Source organism: Cherax quadricarinatus, chromosome 56 (assembly GCF_038502225.1).
Source record: "Cherax quadricarinatus isolate ZL_2023a chromosome 56, ASM3850222v1, whole genome shotgun sequence".
Classification (NCBI taxonomy): Eukaryota; Metazoa; Arthropoda; class Malacostraca; order Decapoda; family Parastacidae; genus Cherax; species Cherax quadricarinatus.
Window position 1 is genome coordinate 5,756,553 of NC_091347.1, and position 18,509 is coordinate 5,775,061.

Sequence of the window (18,509 nt, forward strand, 5' to 3'; positions counted from 1 at the left end):
GACTAGTACACTGGAATTGGCCGAAAATAGGGCTCAAAGTCGGCAAAATCGACGATGCATAAACATCGTCGAGACTGCTAACTTCACGAGAGCATAATTCCGTAAGTTTTCCCATCAAATTTCATACTGTTGGTGTCATTATGATCGGGAAAAGATTCTCTATCTTAACGTAAGTATTTTTTTTTTTTTTTAAATTTTGGCGACCCTGAGAACAAGTCTCTGAGAGGGCCTGGCGACTCCCAAAGGGTTAAACTACTTTCTTCTCTTAGATACTAGGTAGGTGGTTTACCATTAAATTACTGGAAACTACCCACCTGCTAATAAAAAACAATATCCAGGGTTCTATCTAGAAGGTTCAAGGCCCAGGATAAACCAGACTGTAGTTCTTAACCCTTTGGGGGTTTCGGACGTACTAGTACGGCTTACGACTCAGGGTTTTTGACGTACTAGTACGCCTAAATTCTAGCGCCCTCAAATCTAGTGAGAGAAAGCTGGTAGGCCTACATATGAAAGAATGGGTCTATGCAGTCAGTGTGCACAGTATAAAAAAATCCTGCAGCACACAGTGCGTAATGAGAAAAAAAAAACTTTGACCGTGTTTTTGGATTAAAACGACTTTACACTGTATTTTCGAATGGTATTTATTGTTGTATTCTAGTTTTCTTGGTCTCATTTTATAGAATGGAAGACATATTACAGAAATTGAGATGATTTTGACTGGTTTTACAAAGAAAAGTACCTTGAAATTGAGCTCAAAGTAGCAGAAATGTTCGATTTTTACCAAAGTTCAAAAGTAAACAAATCATGCCAAGCATCCAATACACATCAACTGGCGAGTCTAATATTCTTTCACAAGTGCGCCGATACTATTTATACCATTTCTACACTAATGCAGTAGTCTGCATAACAGTAAATCTGATTTTTTTTCTAAGAATAAAAATTCAAAGTGGAAAGCCAAAGAAATATAAGAGGGGCCTGGGGATGTGACTAATGAACAAAGAACTTGTTATTTTAGTGCCAGGAATGTCTATCTTGTTTATTCTGGACCCTATTCGGAAACCGGCATCTTTTGAAATGTGTGAAATTGGCAAAATTGCTAAATTCTGACCACTTTATTGGATAGTTGAAATCGGTAAATGGGTGGTTTCTTGTACTCATTTGATAGAAAAAATGGAGTTCTAGCAAAATAGTTATGATTTTTGTTGACTAGTACACTGGAATTGGCCGAAAATAGGGCTCAAAGTGGGCAAAATCGCCGATGTGTAAACATCATCGAGACCGCTAACTTTGCGAGAGCATAATTTGGTAAGTTTTCCATCAAATTTCATACTTTTGGTGTCATTATGATCGGGAAAAGATTCTCTATCTTTTCATAAGATTTTTTTTTTTTTTTTTGAAATTTGGCTGATCCTGAAAACAAGTCTCTGAGAGGACCTGCCGACCCCCATAGGGTTAAAAACTAGAGAACTAGCAACAAGCAACTACACCTATTTCAGAGGCCAATTGGACTTTTATTATGAAACACTGCCGTAGGAACCATGGTAAGTGTTTTGGAATATTTTCCAGAAAATTTCTAACTATTACTCACTTTTTAACAACCCTAAGAAGGCTGTTAAGTCCAATTAAGCCCCAAGTTTGCCCTTATCAAAAAAGTTATCAGGACCAGCATGCTGACCCTGACTGACCCACAACCCACCAGCTGGCATATAAAAACGATACAATTGGGGAAGGAGGTGGAAATATTCACCCACCATAGTCACTATGATAGAAATTAATTTTACACATTTCAAAATCCAATACTGTCTCAATGAGCCACATGAATGTTGCTTTGGAATTATACCACCAGCACCCATAGTAGAAGAGACAGCTGTCAAGCAGCACAGCATCCTGATGGGCACGAACTTGACACAGGAACCAGAGAATGTGAAGGATCATTTTCTTAACTCAAGTGTCAGATATGGTGTAAAAAAGAAAAAAATAATCTCCATTATCTGCCAAGGGCAAAGTCAGCACCAGAAAAAAGAAAACCAAGAGAGAGCATCCTTCAAGGTCAGAAGACAATGTTACTGCAAACACATACATGCACCAGAGCAAGTGAGAGCAAGAAAGAACACCAGCACAATCAAAAAGATAGAGGCTACAAGCATATATAGATATGCAAAGAGGCGAGCCGAGGTAAGACACTTAGAGTGACAGTGCATGGTTATGGAAAGAAGTTCAACTGAGTGTATTTAAAGACCCAACTGTGCTAAACTTGGATGCCCAGGGGAGAGCAGCAACCTCAACTGAGGACCCCAGCACTTGTCCTGATACTGTCAGCAAAATATATGGTACCCCTGCCAGAAATAGAACAATAACTAGCCTATCAAAATTGTCATAGTAGGAAAGGGTGGTCAGAACAACAGTTTATCATTGTCAATTGTCATACGGAGTTCAGGTGAAGAGAAGAGCACCATTCTGAGATCTAGAAAGAGTACCTCAAAAGTAGAAGATATGGGGTGTGGTAATCCCAGATTAGAGGAGCATGGAATGTCCAGTGGTCAGAGAGCAGCAAGCCATCAAGCATGGTTCACTAGGTCCTAATCTGTCACTCACCAGGCAGTGTGAAGAGCAGACAGATGCCAATGGATAAACCCCAAGATAATGAACACCCTCTGATGCATCACTTGCAGTAAAGCCACGAAGGTGGCTTTACTACAAGTGGCATAATGGCACCAGAACAAGTGGAGAGATATTCATTAGAAGGTTCTTCACGCACATGAAGGGTCCCACGAGAGATTAAAGCAGTGTCCACACATACCGGCTACTGGGCCTAGGCAGATTTGGCAAGAGACCCTGAAGGGAATCCTGAAGCCCTGTGCAGGATGCCCAAAACAGCCACACAGTAAAAAACCACCAAGAATCTAGTTAAAAATAAGGAACAGACAACCAGTGGTTGTCAACTAAGCCGAGCCCAGACTGCAAAACTGGCATGAGCACTGCCAAGGGTAAAGTTGCTTCCCCAAATATGGATATATGAAAGTCAGGAGAGGACACAAAAATTGCAAGTGACATGAGCAAAGTCTTCCGGTGCTCAGTGGTGACAAATTTCAACTGCTAAGATACATTAAAAATAAAGAACTCAAAAGGAGCTGAATATACAAAACACAGGACCACCACCAAATAGAACAAGAATGCTTGAAGGACCTGGGTGTTATAATGTTGGCTGACATATCCTTTAGAGAAAAAAGGTAAATAATGAAAAACCCAGAAAATAATGGGATGGATAGGAGTGGACAACAGAAAAATATGTTGGGTCTGCTAGTGAGATAAAGGTAAGTGTTCTTATGTAATATGATACACAAATAACCCGCACATAAAAGAGAGAAGCTTACGACGACGTTTCGGTCCGACTTGGACCACTGACAGTCACACTAACCGGAAGTGGAGCAGGACAGCTATATATAGCCGTCCTGCTCCACTTCTGGTTAGTGCGACTTTGTCAATGGTCCAAGTAGGACCGAAACGTCGTCGTAAGCTTCTCTCTTTTATGTGCGGGTTATTTGTGTATCGTTCCAGTCACGGTATTGTGCCTTTTTTGTTATTTATGTAATATGAGCATGCTCATTTCAAATCTGAAGTAGAAACTGTTAGAGCATCAGTATCTTTAGTTATTGAGAAACACACAATTTCAAGAATTGTTTATTTATAAATATTACAGTACAGTTTATATAATGAACCATTAAAAACCCCTTATTTTTTTTTAACACTCGGGGCATCTTCCACTGAGGCAGGGTGACCATCATTCACACTATTAAAGTCTTGCCAGAGTCACAAAGATACAGTACAACAGTTTAGAGTGCAGGCACTGTACTTTCCATCACCAGGACTCAAGTCTGGGTAACCAGTTTCCCTGAATCCCTTCATAAATGTTACCTTGTTCACACTCCAACAGCCTGTCAAGTCCCAAAAACCACTTGCCTCCACTCTTATCCAACATGGTCACAGATGTCCAAGCCCCTTGCACACAAAACCACCTGTACCCCCTCTGTCCATCCTTTCCTAGGATGACCCCTAACTTGCCTTCCTTATTATACAGTAACTGCTAAACAATGTTTCAAGAACTTTCAGCAATATTTTCACTAAAAGTAGAAAAATATTTAAAAATGTTTCCAGCATTAAGTTTTACACTGATGACTAACAGTGGCGTCTCTTAAGAAACCAACAGCAGTTTCCCCATCATGTTAGGAGTGAAAAGCCCCCGATAGCATCCCTATATTGTACTGATATCTTGATGAGGAGGAGTATGGAAGAAGTGAATGTTTTCAGATACTTGGGAGTTTGATGTGTCAGCAGATGGATTTATGAAGGATGAGGTTAATCATAGAACTGATGAGGGAAAAAGGTGAGTGGTGCGTTGAGGTATATGTGGAGTCAAAAAACGTTATCTATGGAGGCAAAGAAGGGAATGTATGAAAGTACAGTAGTACCAACACTCTTATATGGCTGTGAAGCTTGGGTGGTAAATGCAGCAGCGAGGAGACGGTTGGAGGCAGTGGAGATGTCCTGTCTAAGGGCAATGTGTCGTGTAAATATTATGCAGAAAATTCGGAGTGTGGAAATTAGGAAAAGGTGTGGAGTTAATAAAAGTATTAGTCAGAGGGCAGAAGAGGGGTTGTTGAGGTGGTTTGGTCATTTAGAGAGAATGGATCAAAATAGAATGACATGGAAAGCATATAAATCTATAGGGGAAGGAAGGCGGGGTAGGGGTCATCCTTGAAAGGGTTGGAGAGAGGGGGTAAAGGAGGTTTTGTGGGCGAGGGGCTTGGACTTCCAGCAAGCGTGCATGAGCGTGTTAGATAGGAGTGAATGGAGACGAATGGTACTTGGGGCCTGACGATCTGTTGGAGTGTGAGCAGGGTAATATTTAGTGAAGGGATTCAGGGAAACCAGTTATTTTCATATAGTCGGACTTGAGTCCTGGAAATGGGAAGTACAATGCCTGCACTTTAAAGGAGGGGTTTGGGATATTGGCAGTTTGGAGGGATATGTTGTGTATCTTTATATGTATATGCTTCTAAACTGTTGTATTCTGAGCACCTCTGCAAAAACAGTGATAATGTGTGAGTGTGGTGGAAGTGTTGAATGATGATGAAAGTATTTTCTTTTTGGGGATTTTCTTTCTTTTTTGGGTCACCCTGCCTCAGTGGGAGACGGCCGACTTGTTGAAAAAAAAAAAAAAAAAAATCTTGAACCCTTCACCATACTCATCACTACGAGCACTAAGGTTGGATGAAGAGCAATAAACATGTGAATGGAGAAAGTGCATTTTCAGGGACATACAGCAACCCAATGCTCTGTACACTTCTATCATGTTTTGCACTAATCTGGCATAATTATCTGCTCAGTGCCTTCCTAGGATATTCTGGGGAACCTGCTTGGAAGCCTCCAATGCAGCCAGTTCCAGTGGGGTCAGTTCTGATAGGAAGACTGGGTTGGATAATAGTTCACATATTAGTGGCCCAACAAGTACTCCAGCCTTAAGTTTTGAGTTAGTTAAAATCCATCCCAAATTTTCCTTAAAGTAAAGAAATCCTGCACTCTGAACATTCACAAAGTTTTTCATTAGTCCCAACTTTGTATGCAATCATGGAAGAAATATTCTTCGAGGATACACAAGTGACATATGTTAAATACTGACTTTTCTTGGAACTGGGTATTTTCGTGCTGGCCATTTTTTGACCATGGAATGGTTAGCATAGTCATGACTATTCCAAACAATGGAAGCACGTGTTTTGTATATTAGCACTATAACTTTTAGGTCCATACATACATTCCAGTTGTGGTCACTGTATTTTGTAGGCTGATTAGAATTTCCATGGGCTTGTACATTTCCTTTAATCCCACAGCATGAGCCACTGACGTGACAGATAGCTTTTCATTACTGCTGTGAAGGAGCACTGCTTTCATACAGACCTTGGTGGAATCAATGAATGTCTCCATTCATCAGAACGGTGTTCATAGCCCAGTTCCTTCATAAGACCATTCACATCAGTGCAAAAACACACAGCATTCTTCATTTGATAAAATACCACCAAACTAGTATAGCATGTTGCTAGATGGTTCCATTCTTGTAAGTGCAATCCAAACAATTCTGTCTTCTGCTTTAATAGGGCAAGGTCCCTGGCCAGATCATTTAATTCCTGTAGTGTGATTAAGTGAGGTTATTTTAAAGTCTCACATTCTGGGGTTCATAAAGATCAGTGCTATTAGTTGTTTCACTACTGTCACATTCAGTGACATAAGCAACAAGTGGAACAGGCATAGGAGTGTCCTCACTATGTAACAGGTTTAAATGCTGACTCACAATCAAGAAACCAACCACATTAACCCTGTAGAAGTCATGCAGGTGATTCTTCAGTTATAGCCACACCACTGGGACTGCAAATGGAACTGATGTAGGTTTCCCATTCAACCGTTGTTTCAGCCCAGCATTATCTTCAGAAAAAGATTCTCCACCATTTCGGAAGAATTTTTTTTTTAAATGTGGACACTGAGTAGTTTTAATTTCAGGGGTGTGAACAGAGAAATGGTTAATAGCACAGCTTAATATAAGAAAATCTTAATAACTAGTGAATGGCAAACAAAATAGATAAAGAGAAAGATAGGTTACATATAAAAATTACTGTACAAATGATCACAGTAATTACTATTTGTAATATACATTTCAATAACTAAATTAACCATATGTATACTAGAATGACATAAATGTTCCAACTAAGAACTAAGAAAAATGCCAGAGGTATACAATCATGCTGTATAATGATAAGTTAAAAGTAAATTAATTTATCAAGTTTTCCAGTTGTGTAAAATTTCACTGTTTCACCTAGTTCCAAGAATGATGAATTGCAAGCTCTTAGAAGTGTAAATCTTGACTAACTCACCTAGTTCCAAGAATGCTGAATTGTAAGCTGTTGTTGTAGGGTTAATCCATTCCACAAAATTCAATCTAGCCTCCTTGGCCAGCAGCCGAACTGTGGCAGACTTTCCACAACCAGCTGGACCCGTCAACAATAAGAATTTCCTTCCCTACAAATTAGACAAATTAAGATATAATAAAGCAACTCAAATAGCACTTTCAGAAAATAACACAAAATAAAGCAGCTTTTTTCTTTATAATAATAATAATAATAAGTTTATTTCCTAGGTAGTAGGTTGGTAGACAGCAACCGCCCAGGGAGGTACTACCGTCCTGCCAAGCGAGTGTACAACGAAAACATGTAATTGTTTTACATGATGGTAGGATTGCTGGTGTCTTTTGTCTGTCTTATAAACATGCAAGATTTCAGGTAAGTCTTGTTACTTCTACTTGCACTTAGGTCACACCACATATACATGTACAAGCATATATATACACACCCCTCTAGGTATTCTTCTATTTTCTTTCTAGTTCTTGTTCTTGTTTATTTCCTCTTATGTCCATGGGGAAGTGGAACAGAATTCTTCCTCCGTAAGCCATGCATGTTGTAAGAAATAAGTTTATTTCTTTGTAAAGGTTACAATGTGTAATTACAGTTTTGATTTGCTAAGTACAAAGATAGCCACTATCACGCCGAGGCATTTCGGGAAAACTAATCCTAATACATAGTAACTAATTAAAACAAGATAAGATAATAGTACATAGTAATTATTACTTAAAACCAAACATAGAATAGTGTTTAGCTGTTTTACAATCTTATTTGGACTTAATAAATCTTATGTATACTTAGTACAAAATCTAATTTACAAGGAATGGTGCAGGTGGTAATATTTTATGGAATGGCAGAATTAAAAGCCAGCAGGTCACATGATAAAACTAGTCGGTAGATGTTTGGTTGATTTGATTAATATTGTGAGATAAGATGATTTTTTTAGCAGGGTCCTAAATTTATAAGTTGTCTGGGGATCCTTGACCTGTTCCGGTAGCGAGTTCCAGATCTTTGGGCCTTTTATATGCAAAGTGTTCTTGCATTGTGAGAGTCTTACTCGAGGGATGTTGAAAAGGGCCTTATGCTTTGTATTGTGACTGCACATTCTGTTGTAACTGTTGAGGAGTAGTTTTAGGGTAGGGTTTACAGTGGAGTTTAAAGTTCTGTATATGCAAGTTGAGTCTTTTGAAAAGTGGTGGGGTGTGCTGTCTAGCACAGGAGCTGGTTATCACCCGCAAAGCAGCTTTTTGTTGGATTATTAAGGGTCTAAGGTGGTTAGCTGTGGTTGAGCCCCAGGCACAGATACCATAGGTGAGGTAAGGATATATTAGAGAGTGGCACAGGGTAAGGAGAGTCATTTGTGGTACATAATAGCGTATCTTGGAAAGGATTCTTACTGATTTGGAAATTTTCTTGGCTATGTGATGGGTATGGGACTGAAATTTAAGATTACAGTCAAGGACAAGACCTAGAAATTTGCCCTCCATGTGTCTTGATATAGGGGAACCATTTAACAGTATGTTGAGTTGAATATTTGATGCTCTGTTGCCAAACAGCATGAAGTAAATTTTGTCTATGTTGAATGTGAGTTTGTTGGTCATCATCCACTCATATATCTTTAGCCGTTCATTGTTTACGGTGTTTTCAAGCACAGCTGGGTCTGAATGGGAGTAGACATATGTAGTGTCATCTGCGAATAGAACTAACTGGTGTAAGGAGTTGGGATGCATTGGGGAGATCATTGATGTAGATGAGAAAGAGGAGTGGGCCTAGGACACTACCTTGGGATACTCCTACAGCTACAGGTTGGATAGCACAGTTGACTCCATTTGTATGTACATACTGGTGTCTGTCGTTAAGATAGGATTTTAGGTAGTCAAGATAATGTCCTCTTATGCCGTAATGATTCAGTTTGAGGTGCAAGAGATTGTGGTCAACTGTGTCAAATGCTTTTCTTAGGTCGATAAAGAGCCCCAGGAGATATTCATTCTTATCGAGAGCTGTGTATATTAGGTCAAGCATTTGTATAATAGCATCATTTGTGCTTTTTTTGGGTCTAAATCCAAACTGGCATGGGTTAAGTATATCGTTGGATGTAAGGTAGGAGTAAAGTCGCTTGTGTATTATTTTTTCAAATATCTTGGATAGTAAGGGCAAGTTTGATATGGGTCTGTAATTGTTCAAATCAGTTGGATCTCCACCTTTGTGGATCGGGGTGACCCTTGCTGTCTTGAGTATGGATGGGAAGGTTGAGGAATCTAGATTTGTTAAACATTGTTGCAATAATGGGCGACAGTTCTGGTGCAGCTTTTTTATGTATGAATGGCGGCAAGTTATCTAGATCACCTGATTTGTTTTTTAATGATTTAATGATGAGAGACTTCAGTGGGATTAGTTGGAGCTAGAAATAGAATATTTGGATAGTTGCCAGTAAGGTACTCGCTCGGATGAGTATTTGAGCTAGGAATTTCACTCGCTAGCTTTGATCCTACAGTAGAAAAGAAGACATTAAATTTGTCGGCCGTGTCTATAGGTTGCACGTGAAGTTCATCTGGTTTAGTTAAGTCTCTCTCTCTATTTCCAGTAGGTTTCCTTGAGCCCAAAATTTGGGAGAGGGTTTGCCAAGTACTTTTCATGTCACCTTTCATTTCACTAAATCTATTTTCATAATACATTTGCTTTGATTTACGTATTAGTTTTGTTAGTATTGATGTGTATCTTAGTAAATTCTTTAGTAATTAAGCCTAATCCAAACTGCTTTTCAAGTTGGTGTTTTATATTAATAGATTTGAGGATATTTCTAGTTAGCCATGGGCTGTTTAGCCTCTCTTCTGTGATCTGTTTCGTTTTGATTGGGCAATGTTTGTTGTACAGGTTTAGGGTTTATGTATTATTATTATTATAATCAAAAAAGAAGCGCTAAGCCACAAGGGCTATACAGCGCAGGGTTTATGTAAAAAAAAATTTTGATATCTTTATCGATATTCTTACTGTCATCTAGCTCTCTCTGGCAATCAATGGCACCTAGAGCTAATTTTAGGTTGTTTATCGATGTCTCATCATGCAGGCGAAATGAGATCTTCCTTGTTTCTTGAGGCAGTTTAGGTAAGTTGGTTATGAGGAAGGTAGGATAGTGGTCTGTGGTGCTATCTGTGATTATACCTGCTTGTAGTGGGGATATTATGTTGGTCCAGATATGATCGAGTAACAAGGCACTAGTGTCAGAGATTCTTGTTGGCTTTGTTATAGTGGGTAGCAATAAGCTGTTGTTCATAGCATTTGTGAAATCATCTACTGGAGGGTCGGTTGCTTAGATAAGGTTGATGTTGAAATCTCCTGCTAGTATCAGATGGTGTTCATTCAACTCTGACTCAATTATCATGTTTCTAAGGTTATTGCTAAAAGTTTAAGTGTTTGAGTGTGGTAGTCTGTAGACTGCACCAACTGCTATAGATTTCTTAAGTGTTTTTGATGTAAATTTAGCTATTATATATTCACCATTTTCATCCCGTACATTAGTTGATTTCACACATTCTAGTTCATCAGAGTAATAGATGGCAGTGCCTCCTCCTGACTGGCCGGGCCTACAGTTATGTATGGCTGTGTAACCAGGTATGGTAAATATGTCTGTCAGATCTTGTCTGAGCCAGGTTTCAGTAAGTATAATGAAAGTTATAGTAGCATTTAGAGACTTAAGTAGTGCAATGAGGTCATCATAGTGTTTACTCAACGATCTAACATTGTAGTTGAAGACTGTAATGTTCTTGCTGACACTGAGAAGGGTATCAGCCTGATTAGAAGTGTAGTAATGGCAATTACGGTTTGGACTGTGTGTGCTGTTCAATAAGAGGTTAATATCAGGATCGATGCTTTCATTCATAAGGGGTACATAGAGAAACAGCCGTTACAATTATTAAAGAACAAAAAGACCAAAGCAATGATGTTAAACCACTAACAATTATGAACTTATAAACTAAAATAGTTAAACCACTACCACTTATGAACGAAGATAGTTAATTTAAACAAAATAACACACAGCTTACAAGAAAGACTGTACAGTGGAACCTCCACATGTGAGCGCATCCATGTGCGAGTTTTTCCAAAAACAATCAGCTAACGTTAAATCTGGCTAACGATACATTTTAACGCAAAAATTTTGCCTCAGCTAACGCTAAAAAACTTGCCCAACGTGATTCGTTCGAGACGCGTCCACGTGTGGCCTGAGCGCGCCTCAGTTGTCCTGTGGGTGCCAGTGTTTACAAGCCAGCCAGTGCGGTCGCATCCACGCATACAATCGGAACATTTCATATTATCACAGCATTTTTAGTGATTGTACCTGCAAAATAAGTCACCATGGGCCCCAAGAAAGCTTCTAGTGATAACCCTGCAGGAAAAAGGGTGAGAATTACTATGGATATGAAGAAAGAGAAAATTGCTAAGTACGAAAGTGGAGTGCGTGTCTCGGAGCTGGCCAGGTTGTATACCAAACCCCAATCAACCATCGCTACTATCGTGGCCAAGAAAACGACAATCAAGGAAGCAGTTCTTGCAAAAGGTGCAACTTTGTTTTCGAATAAGAGATCGCAAGTGATAGATGATGTTGAGAGACTGTTATTGGTGTCGATAAACGAAAAACAGATAGGAGATAGCATCTCTCAAGCGATCATATGTGAAAAGGCTAGGAAGTTGCATGAGGATTTAATTAGAAAAATGCCTGCAAAGTGAAGCTTTTATTGGTGCATCGCTCTGAAACTCCCAGTGTGTTCAGGAGAAACAATGTCCTCAAGGCTAATTTGTGTGTGATGTGGAGGGCAAACAGTAAGGCATGGGTCACTAGAGACCTTTTCTATGACTGGTTACACCATGCATTTGCCCCCACTGTGAAAAATTACCTCCTGGAAAATAAATTGGACCTTAAGTGCCTCCTGGTATTAGACAATGCTCCTGGTCATCCTTCAAAAGTGCTTTGTAGTGACCACAGAAACTCGATTGACTCTAAGAGAGTTTTGGAGAGATCACTTTAGCATCCTCAGTTGTGTAAACATTATAGGTAAGGCTTGGGAGGGAGTGACTAAGAGGACCTTGAACTCTGCTTGGAAGAAACTGTGGCCAGAATGTGTAGACAAAAGGGATTTTGAAGGATTTGAGGCTAACCCTGAGAAGTGTATGCCAGTTGTGGAATCAATTGTGGCATTGGGAAAGTCTATGGGGTTGGAGGTTAGTGGGGAGGATGTGGAAGAGTTAGCGGAGGAGGACAATGAAGAACTAACCACTGATGAGCTGCAAGATCATCTTCAACAGCAAGAGGCCAGAACTGAGGAAACTGCTTCGGAGGAGGGGATAGAGAAATTGAAGAAGTTGCCTACCTCAAAGATTAAGGAAACGTGTGCAAAGTCGCTTGAAGTGCAAACCTTTTTTAATAAAAATCACCCTCACACAGCTATTGCAAGCCGTGCTGGTGCTATTACAATGACAATGTTGTGAAACACTTTAGGAAAGTCATAAAGGAACGAAAGGTACAGGCCTCTATGGACAGATATGTTGTGCGACAGAGGTCCAGTGACTCAAGCTGGTCCTAGTGGCATTAAAAGAAGAAGGGAAGTAACCCCGGAGGTATCAAGTCCTAATGGAAGGGGATTCCCCTTCTAAACAATAACTTCCACACTCTCCCCTCCTCCCACCCCATCAATCATCACCAGATCTTCAATAAAGGTAAGTGCCAGTTTGTGTGTATTAAAATTAATATTTCACGTAGTAAAAAATTTTTTTTTTTCATACTTTGGGGTGTCTTGCACGGATTAATTTGATTTCCATTATTTCTTACGGGGAAAATTAATTCAGCTAACGATAATTTCAGCTAATGATGAGCTTTCAAGAACGGATTAATATCGTTAGCCGAGGGTCCACTGTACGAACAAACGCTCCATCAATTTTTTGCTTCCATACGCGAGCGAAATTTCCACAAGCGAGCGGGCCTCAAGGGAGTTTCCTTGACGCTGGTGAGGGGCTCTTGATCTTGATCTAGGTAACTGGATCTCATTTGTTTGTTGGACTATCTTATTGAAACTTGCGCATTGTATGATGGAAAGATGCTTTTTAACGTATACCAAAAATGAAAGAAATCAGACCATAAGTAATGGAGTTCACTTCTCAGCCATCTGCCATCCCTTAGCAGTATTTTCAAATGGTTTTTATGGTTGCATTCTCGTTTTTTGGTCTCTTTGATAGAGTGAAAGATATGTTACAGAAATAGATATGATTTTGATTGGTTTCACGACGAAAAATACCTTGAAACTGAGCTCAAAGTAGCAGTAATGCTCAATTCTTTGGCGATGTTCAAGACCAAATAAATGACGTCACTGTCCATTCCAATATACAGTCATGAATGGGTTGACATTATACAATTATTACAATAATGCAGTCGTCTGCATAACAGTAAATCTTCTGTTTTTTTGTGAATAAAAATTATACCTGGCAGACATTTTTTCAGCTTGGAATTACTGAAGCAGAAATTGTCTCAAGGATGTCAGTGTCAGTGTTTAACACACAAGGCAAGATTAAAGTAGTGATAAAAAAAACTCACATTCTAATCAAGCTTTGTAAATACAAATCTTCTCCGGTGCTTTCCAATACTACACGAATTCATCAAAATGTGAAACTATCTTGGATGAGCTTGTGAAAGGCCTCATAATTGGACACCTCAAGCAACCGAGCCTCAAGCTATGGAGATGCTATCTTCCATAGGAACCTGTCTCAGACCTGGATATACAATCCATTTTAAATTAACCCTGTCTCACATCTGACATTTTATGAAGAGCAGCAGTTAATAAAGATTATCTGATAGGAGACTGCAAATACAATTCAAACAAATATCACTCCTGCATTTCTGGATGCAAGCCATGAAAGAATACTCAGACTTATCCAAACTTGCTTTGAGGGTGATGAGTAAGACATTTGCAACAATTGGGTGTCTTTATTGCTGAAAATTTTTGCCTGCACAACAGGCTTTTTCATTTGAGTGCAAGTGAATGAATATAATGCTGGAAGTAATAGAAGAATTTTTGATGTGATTAGCCCACCACTGTCGTTTTGGCCATATAGATACCCAAGTGTTGCAGATGTGTCTCATTTGGCAACTTGTTGGTACAGTAGGGCCCCACTTATACGGCTGGTTAGGTTCCAGGCTACCGCTGTAAAGTGGAACACCCTTTTTTTCCACTTACAAATGCAAACATTAGATAACAAGTTTACACTAACATATATTAAGTTAGCAATAGAACCAGGCATCAATAAACAATAAAAAAGTACAATACACACAGTGCACTCATTACTTACCTTAAAATATTTATAGTCTTAATCTAGGGTGAGACGAGTAGTATTTATTGTAAGAAATCAAGTGTGGTATGTATGGTAGTCAGCCAGGCTACCGTACCAGGCCACCCCACCCACACATACAATTCTATGATATTTAAGCATCCCAGAGCAATAAAATGTATATACAGTTCACTCATTACTTACCTTAAAATATAGGGTGTGATGAGTAGTATTTATTGTAAAAAATCAAGTGTGGTATGTATGGTAGTCAGCCGGGCTACCATACTTGGCCAACCCACCTACACATAATATTCTATTACATTTAAGCATCCCAGAGCGATAAAATGTATATACAGTTCACTCATTACTTACCTTAAAATATATGTAGTCTTAATGTAGTGTCAGGAGTAAGTAAATGAGATAAAACGAATAAATGAGAGAGAGAAAGAATGAGTGCATAAGAGAGTACAGGCGCAGAGTTATGTAAACAAACCAGGCGAAGGTAAGTTTTGTAAACAAAGTGTACACGTCTGGTTTGTGTACAAGTTACATTGTGTACAGGTTGTCTCTACATTGATACGGTAGAATAAATAAAGAAGAACACTCCCATTCTCATGTAACATCATTTTGAGAAGAAATGATGCTCTGAGTGAAGGCAATGGAAATAAGTCACTCTGACTTTTTTGGGTTATCCTAGGTTCTCTACACATTTGTTATGTATGATAATCTATGTAACTGTATTTGTGTATACCTGAATAAACTTACTTACATACATACGAAAGGAATAATTTTCTACAGTTACCCCCAGTAACACATTTTCTCTTATGTTAGATTAGAGAAAATGTCATTCTTAGAGTCCCTTGTACAAGTTATCTGGCTACCACATCTCATATTTATGCTTATTTATTATATTGTGGGGTGTATTTATCATCTTTTTATGTTATGTATCATGTTTATTATATAATTTTGAAAAAATATCATAGATGGATTAATGAAAATGTGTATTTAACGTAATATACGACATTTAAATGAGACTCGATGATTATTATTATCATTATTAATATGACATCTGGAGACATAAGACACTCTTACTGATTTTAATGTGTACCTGCATGCCAGCACAGTATGTAAGTTTATTTAAGTACAGGTATACATAAGTATAATTATCAGAGTATATATAAAATATGAAATAACTTTTAAAAACATTTGAAATTTTGGAGTTTCCAGACAAAATGGAGAGACTTAGTGCTAACTGAGCTCACGAAGAATGTAAACAAACAGGGTGGGGCGCGGTGACCGTATTAGAAAGTCAGGTGGGGGGAGCCGTATAGCGAGTTTTGGTCATAATTTGAAATGACCGTATTAGCGGAACGCCGTTAAGTGAAACGCCGTAAAGCGGGGCCCTGCTGTATATTATACCATCTGTAATATAACCTTAAGGGTATTATTGACCTTGGCCTGATATCATATACTTATGGTAAGCTGATTTTTCTGTTTGCACTAGTAATGAAAAAGTTTTGCCAAAAGATGGATGCTAAGAACGATTTAAAAGAAAAACTGTCCACAGTTTTCCCCAACTTTTCTGACTTTTGTACTGAAATGATAGGTAAGGAAGACTATCAAAAATGTTATCTTGAGTGACATAATTTTTATTTGCATTATCATTCATATTCATAATATGCAATGTTAGCTGTTTGAAATATGCATGATTATTCATTAGTATAGCTGATGAGCTGTTAGTGGGACTCGAGTCCTGGAAATGGGAAGTACAATGCCTGCACTTTAAAGGAGGGGTTTGGGATATTGGCAGTTTCGAGGAACTTCTGAACTGGCATATCTGAGTGCCTCTGCAAAGACAGTGATTATGTATGAGTGAGGTGAAAGTGTTGAATGCTAAAAGTATTTTCTTTTTGGGGATTTTCTTTCTTTTTAGGTCACCCCTGCCTTGGTGAGAGACGATTGACATGTTAAATAAATAAATCTTTTCTTTCTTTCAACACACCGGCCGTATCCCACCAAGGCAGGGTGGCCCAAAAAGAAAAGCAAAAGTTTCTTTTCAAATTTAGTAATTTATACAGGAGAAGGGGTTACTAGCCCCTTGCTCCTGATATTTTAGTCGCCTCTTACAACATGCATGGCTTACGGAGGAAGAATTCTGTTCCACTTCCCCATGGAGATAAGAGGAAATAAACAAGAACAAGAACTAGAAAGAAAATAGCAGAAAACCCAGAGGGGTGTGTATATATATATGCTTGTACATGTATGTGTAGTGTGACCTAAGTGTAAGTAGAAGTAGCAAAACGTACCTGAAATCTTGCATGTTTATAAGACAGACAAAAGACACCAGCAATCCTACCATCATGTAAAATAATTACAGGCTTTTGTTTTACACTCATCTGGCAGAACGGTAGTACCTCCCTGGGTGGTTGCTGTCTACCAACCTACTACCTAAGAAATAAATAAATAATAATAATAACAATAATATGTAGTAATACGTAATAGGTTGGTAGACAGCAACCATGCAGGGGGGTACTACCGTCCTGCTAAGCGAGTGTGAAACGAAAGCCTGTAATTGTTTTACATGATGGTAGGATTGCTGGTGTCTTTTGTTTGTCTCTCAAATATGCAAGATTACAGGTACGTCTTGCTGCTTCTACTTACACTTAGGTCACAATACACATACATGTACATGTTCATTTATACACACTCATCTGAGTTTTCTTTGATTTTATCTTAATAGTTCTTGGATTATTACTTTTCCTTTTATATCCATGGAGAAGTAGAATAAGAATCTTTCCTCCGTAAGCCATGTGTGTTGTAAAAGTCAACTAAAATGCCGGGAACAATGGGCTAGTAACCCCTTTTCCTGTAATAATTACTAAAAAGAATAAGAAGAAAATTGTCAAAGTGGGAAGTCTGAATGTGTGTGGATGTGCAAATGATAAGAAAGAGATGATTGTGGGTTATGAATGAGAAGAAGCTGGATGTCTTGGCTTTAAGTGAAACAAAGCTGAAGGGGGTAGGAGAGTTTCAGTGGAGAGGAATAAATGGGATTAGGTCAGGGGTTTCAAATTGAGTTAGAGGTAAAGAAGGAGTAGCAATAATGTTGAAGGATAAGTTATGGCAGGAAAAGAGGGACTATAAATGTATTAATTCAAGGATTATGTGGAGTAAAATAAAAGTTGGATGTGAAAAGTGGGTTATAGTAAGCGTATATGCACCTGGAGAAGAGAGAAGTGTAGAGGAAAGAGAGATTTTGGGAAATGTTGAATGAATGCGTGGGGAGTTTTGAACCAAGTGTGAGAGTAATGGTGGTTGGGGATTTCAATGCTAAAGTGGGCAAAAATGTTGTGGAGGGAGTAGTAGGTAAATTTGGGGTGCCAGGGGTTAACAAAAATGGGGAGCCTTTAATTGAGCTATGAGTAGAAAGAGGTTTGGTAATAAGTAATACATATTTTATGAAGAAGAGGATAAATAAATATACAAGGTATTATATAGCACGTAATGAAAGTAGTTTGTTAGATTATGTATTGGTGGATAAAAGGTTGATGGGTAGGCTCCAGGATGTACACGTTTATAGAAGGGCAACTGATATATCGGATCATTATTTAGTTGTAGCTACAGTCAGAGTAAGAGGTAGATGGGAAAAAGAGAAAAATGGCAACAAGAAGGGTGAAAGTGCATAAACTAAGGAAGGAGGAAGTTCGGGTGAGATATAAGCAACTATTGGCAGAAAGATGGGCTGGTGCAAGTATGAGTAGCAGGGGGGTTGAAGAGGGCTGGAATAGTTTTAAAAATGCAGTATTAGAATGTGGGGTAGAAGTTTGTGGTTATACGAGGGTGGGTGCAGGAGGAAAGAGGAGTAATTGGTGGAATGAAGAAGTAAAGGGTGTGATAAGAGAGAAAAAGTTAGCTTATGAGAGGTTTTTACAAAGCAGAAGTGTTATAAGAAGAGTAGAGTATATGGAGAGTAAAAGAAAGGTGAGAGTGCAAAAGGAGAGCAGATGATAAAGTGGGAGAGGCACTGTGAAGAAATTCTAATGAAAATAAGAAAAAAATTTGGAGTTAATCAAGTTAAGAAAGCCTACAGAACAATTGGATTTGTCAGTTAAAAACAGAGAAGGGGAGTTAGTAGATGGGGAGATGAAGGTACTGGGTAGATGGCGGTAATATTTTGAGAAACTTTTAAATGTCGACGAAGAAAGGGAGGCAGTAATTTCATGCACTGGCCAGGGAGGCACACTATCT

The 18,509-nt window shown here is 38.7% G+C and overlaps 1 protein-coding gene across 5 annotated transcripts in view; it reads right to left on the reverse strand.

Annotated features, from left to right (window-relative positions):
* Nucleotides 1-18,509, reverse strand: part of Rad17 (Rad17 checkpoint clamp loader component) — a gene marked incomplete at its 3' end in the record, with an annotated part of 202,403 nt that overhangs the window by 161,443 nt on the left and 22,451 nt on the right. For all 5 annotated transcript variants that reach the window (XM_070097049.1, XM_070097048.1, XM_070097045.1 and 2 more), the window contains 1 exon segment: nt 6,924-7,068. In XM_070097049.1, coding sequence (XP_069953150.1) covers nt 6,924-7,068 — 145 coding nt within the window.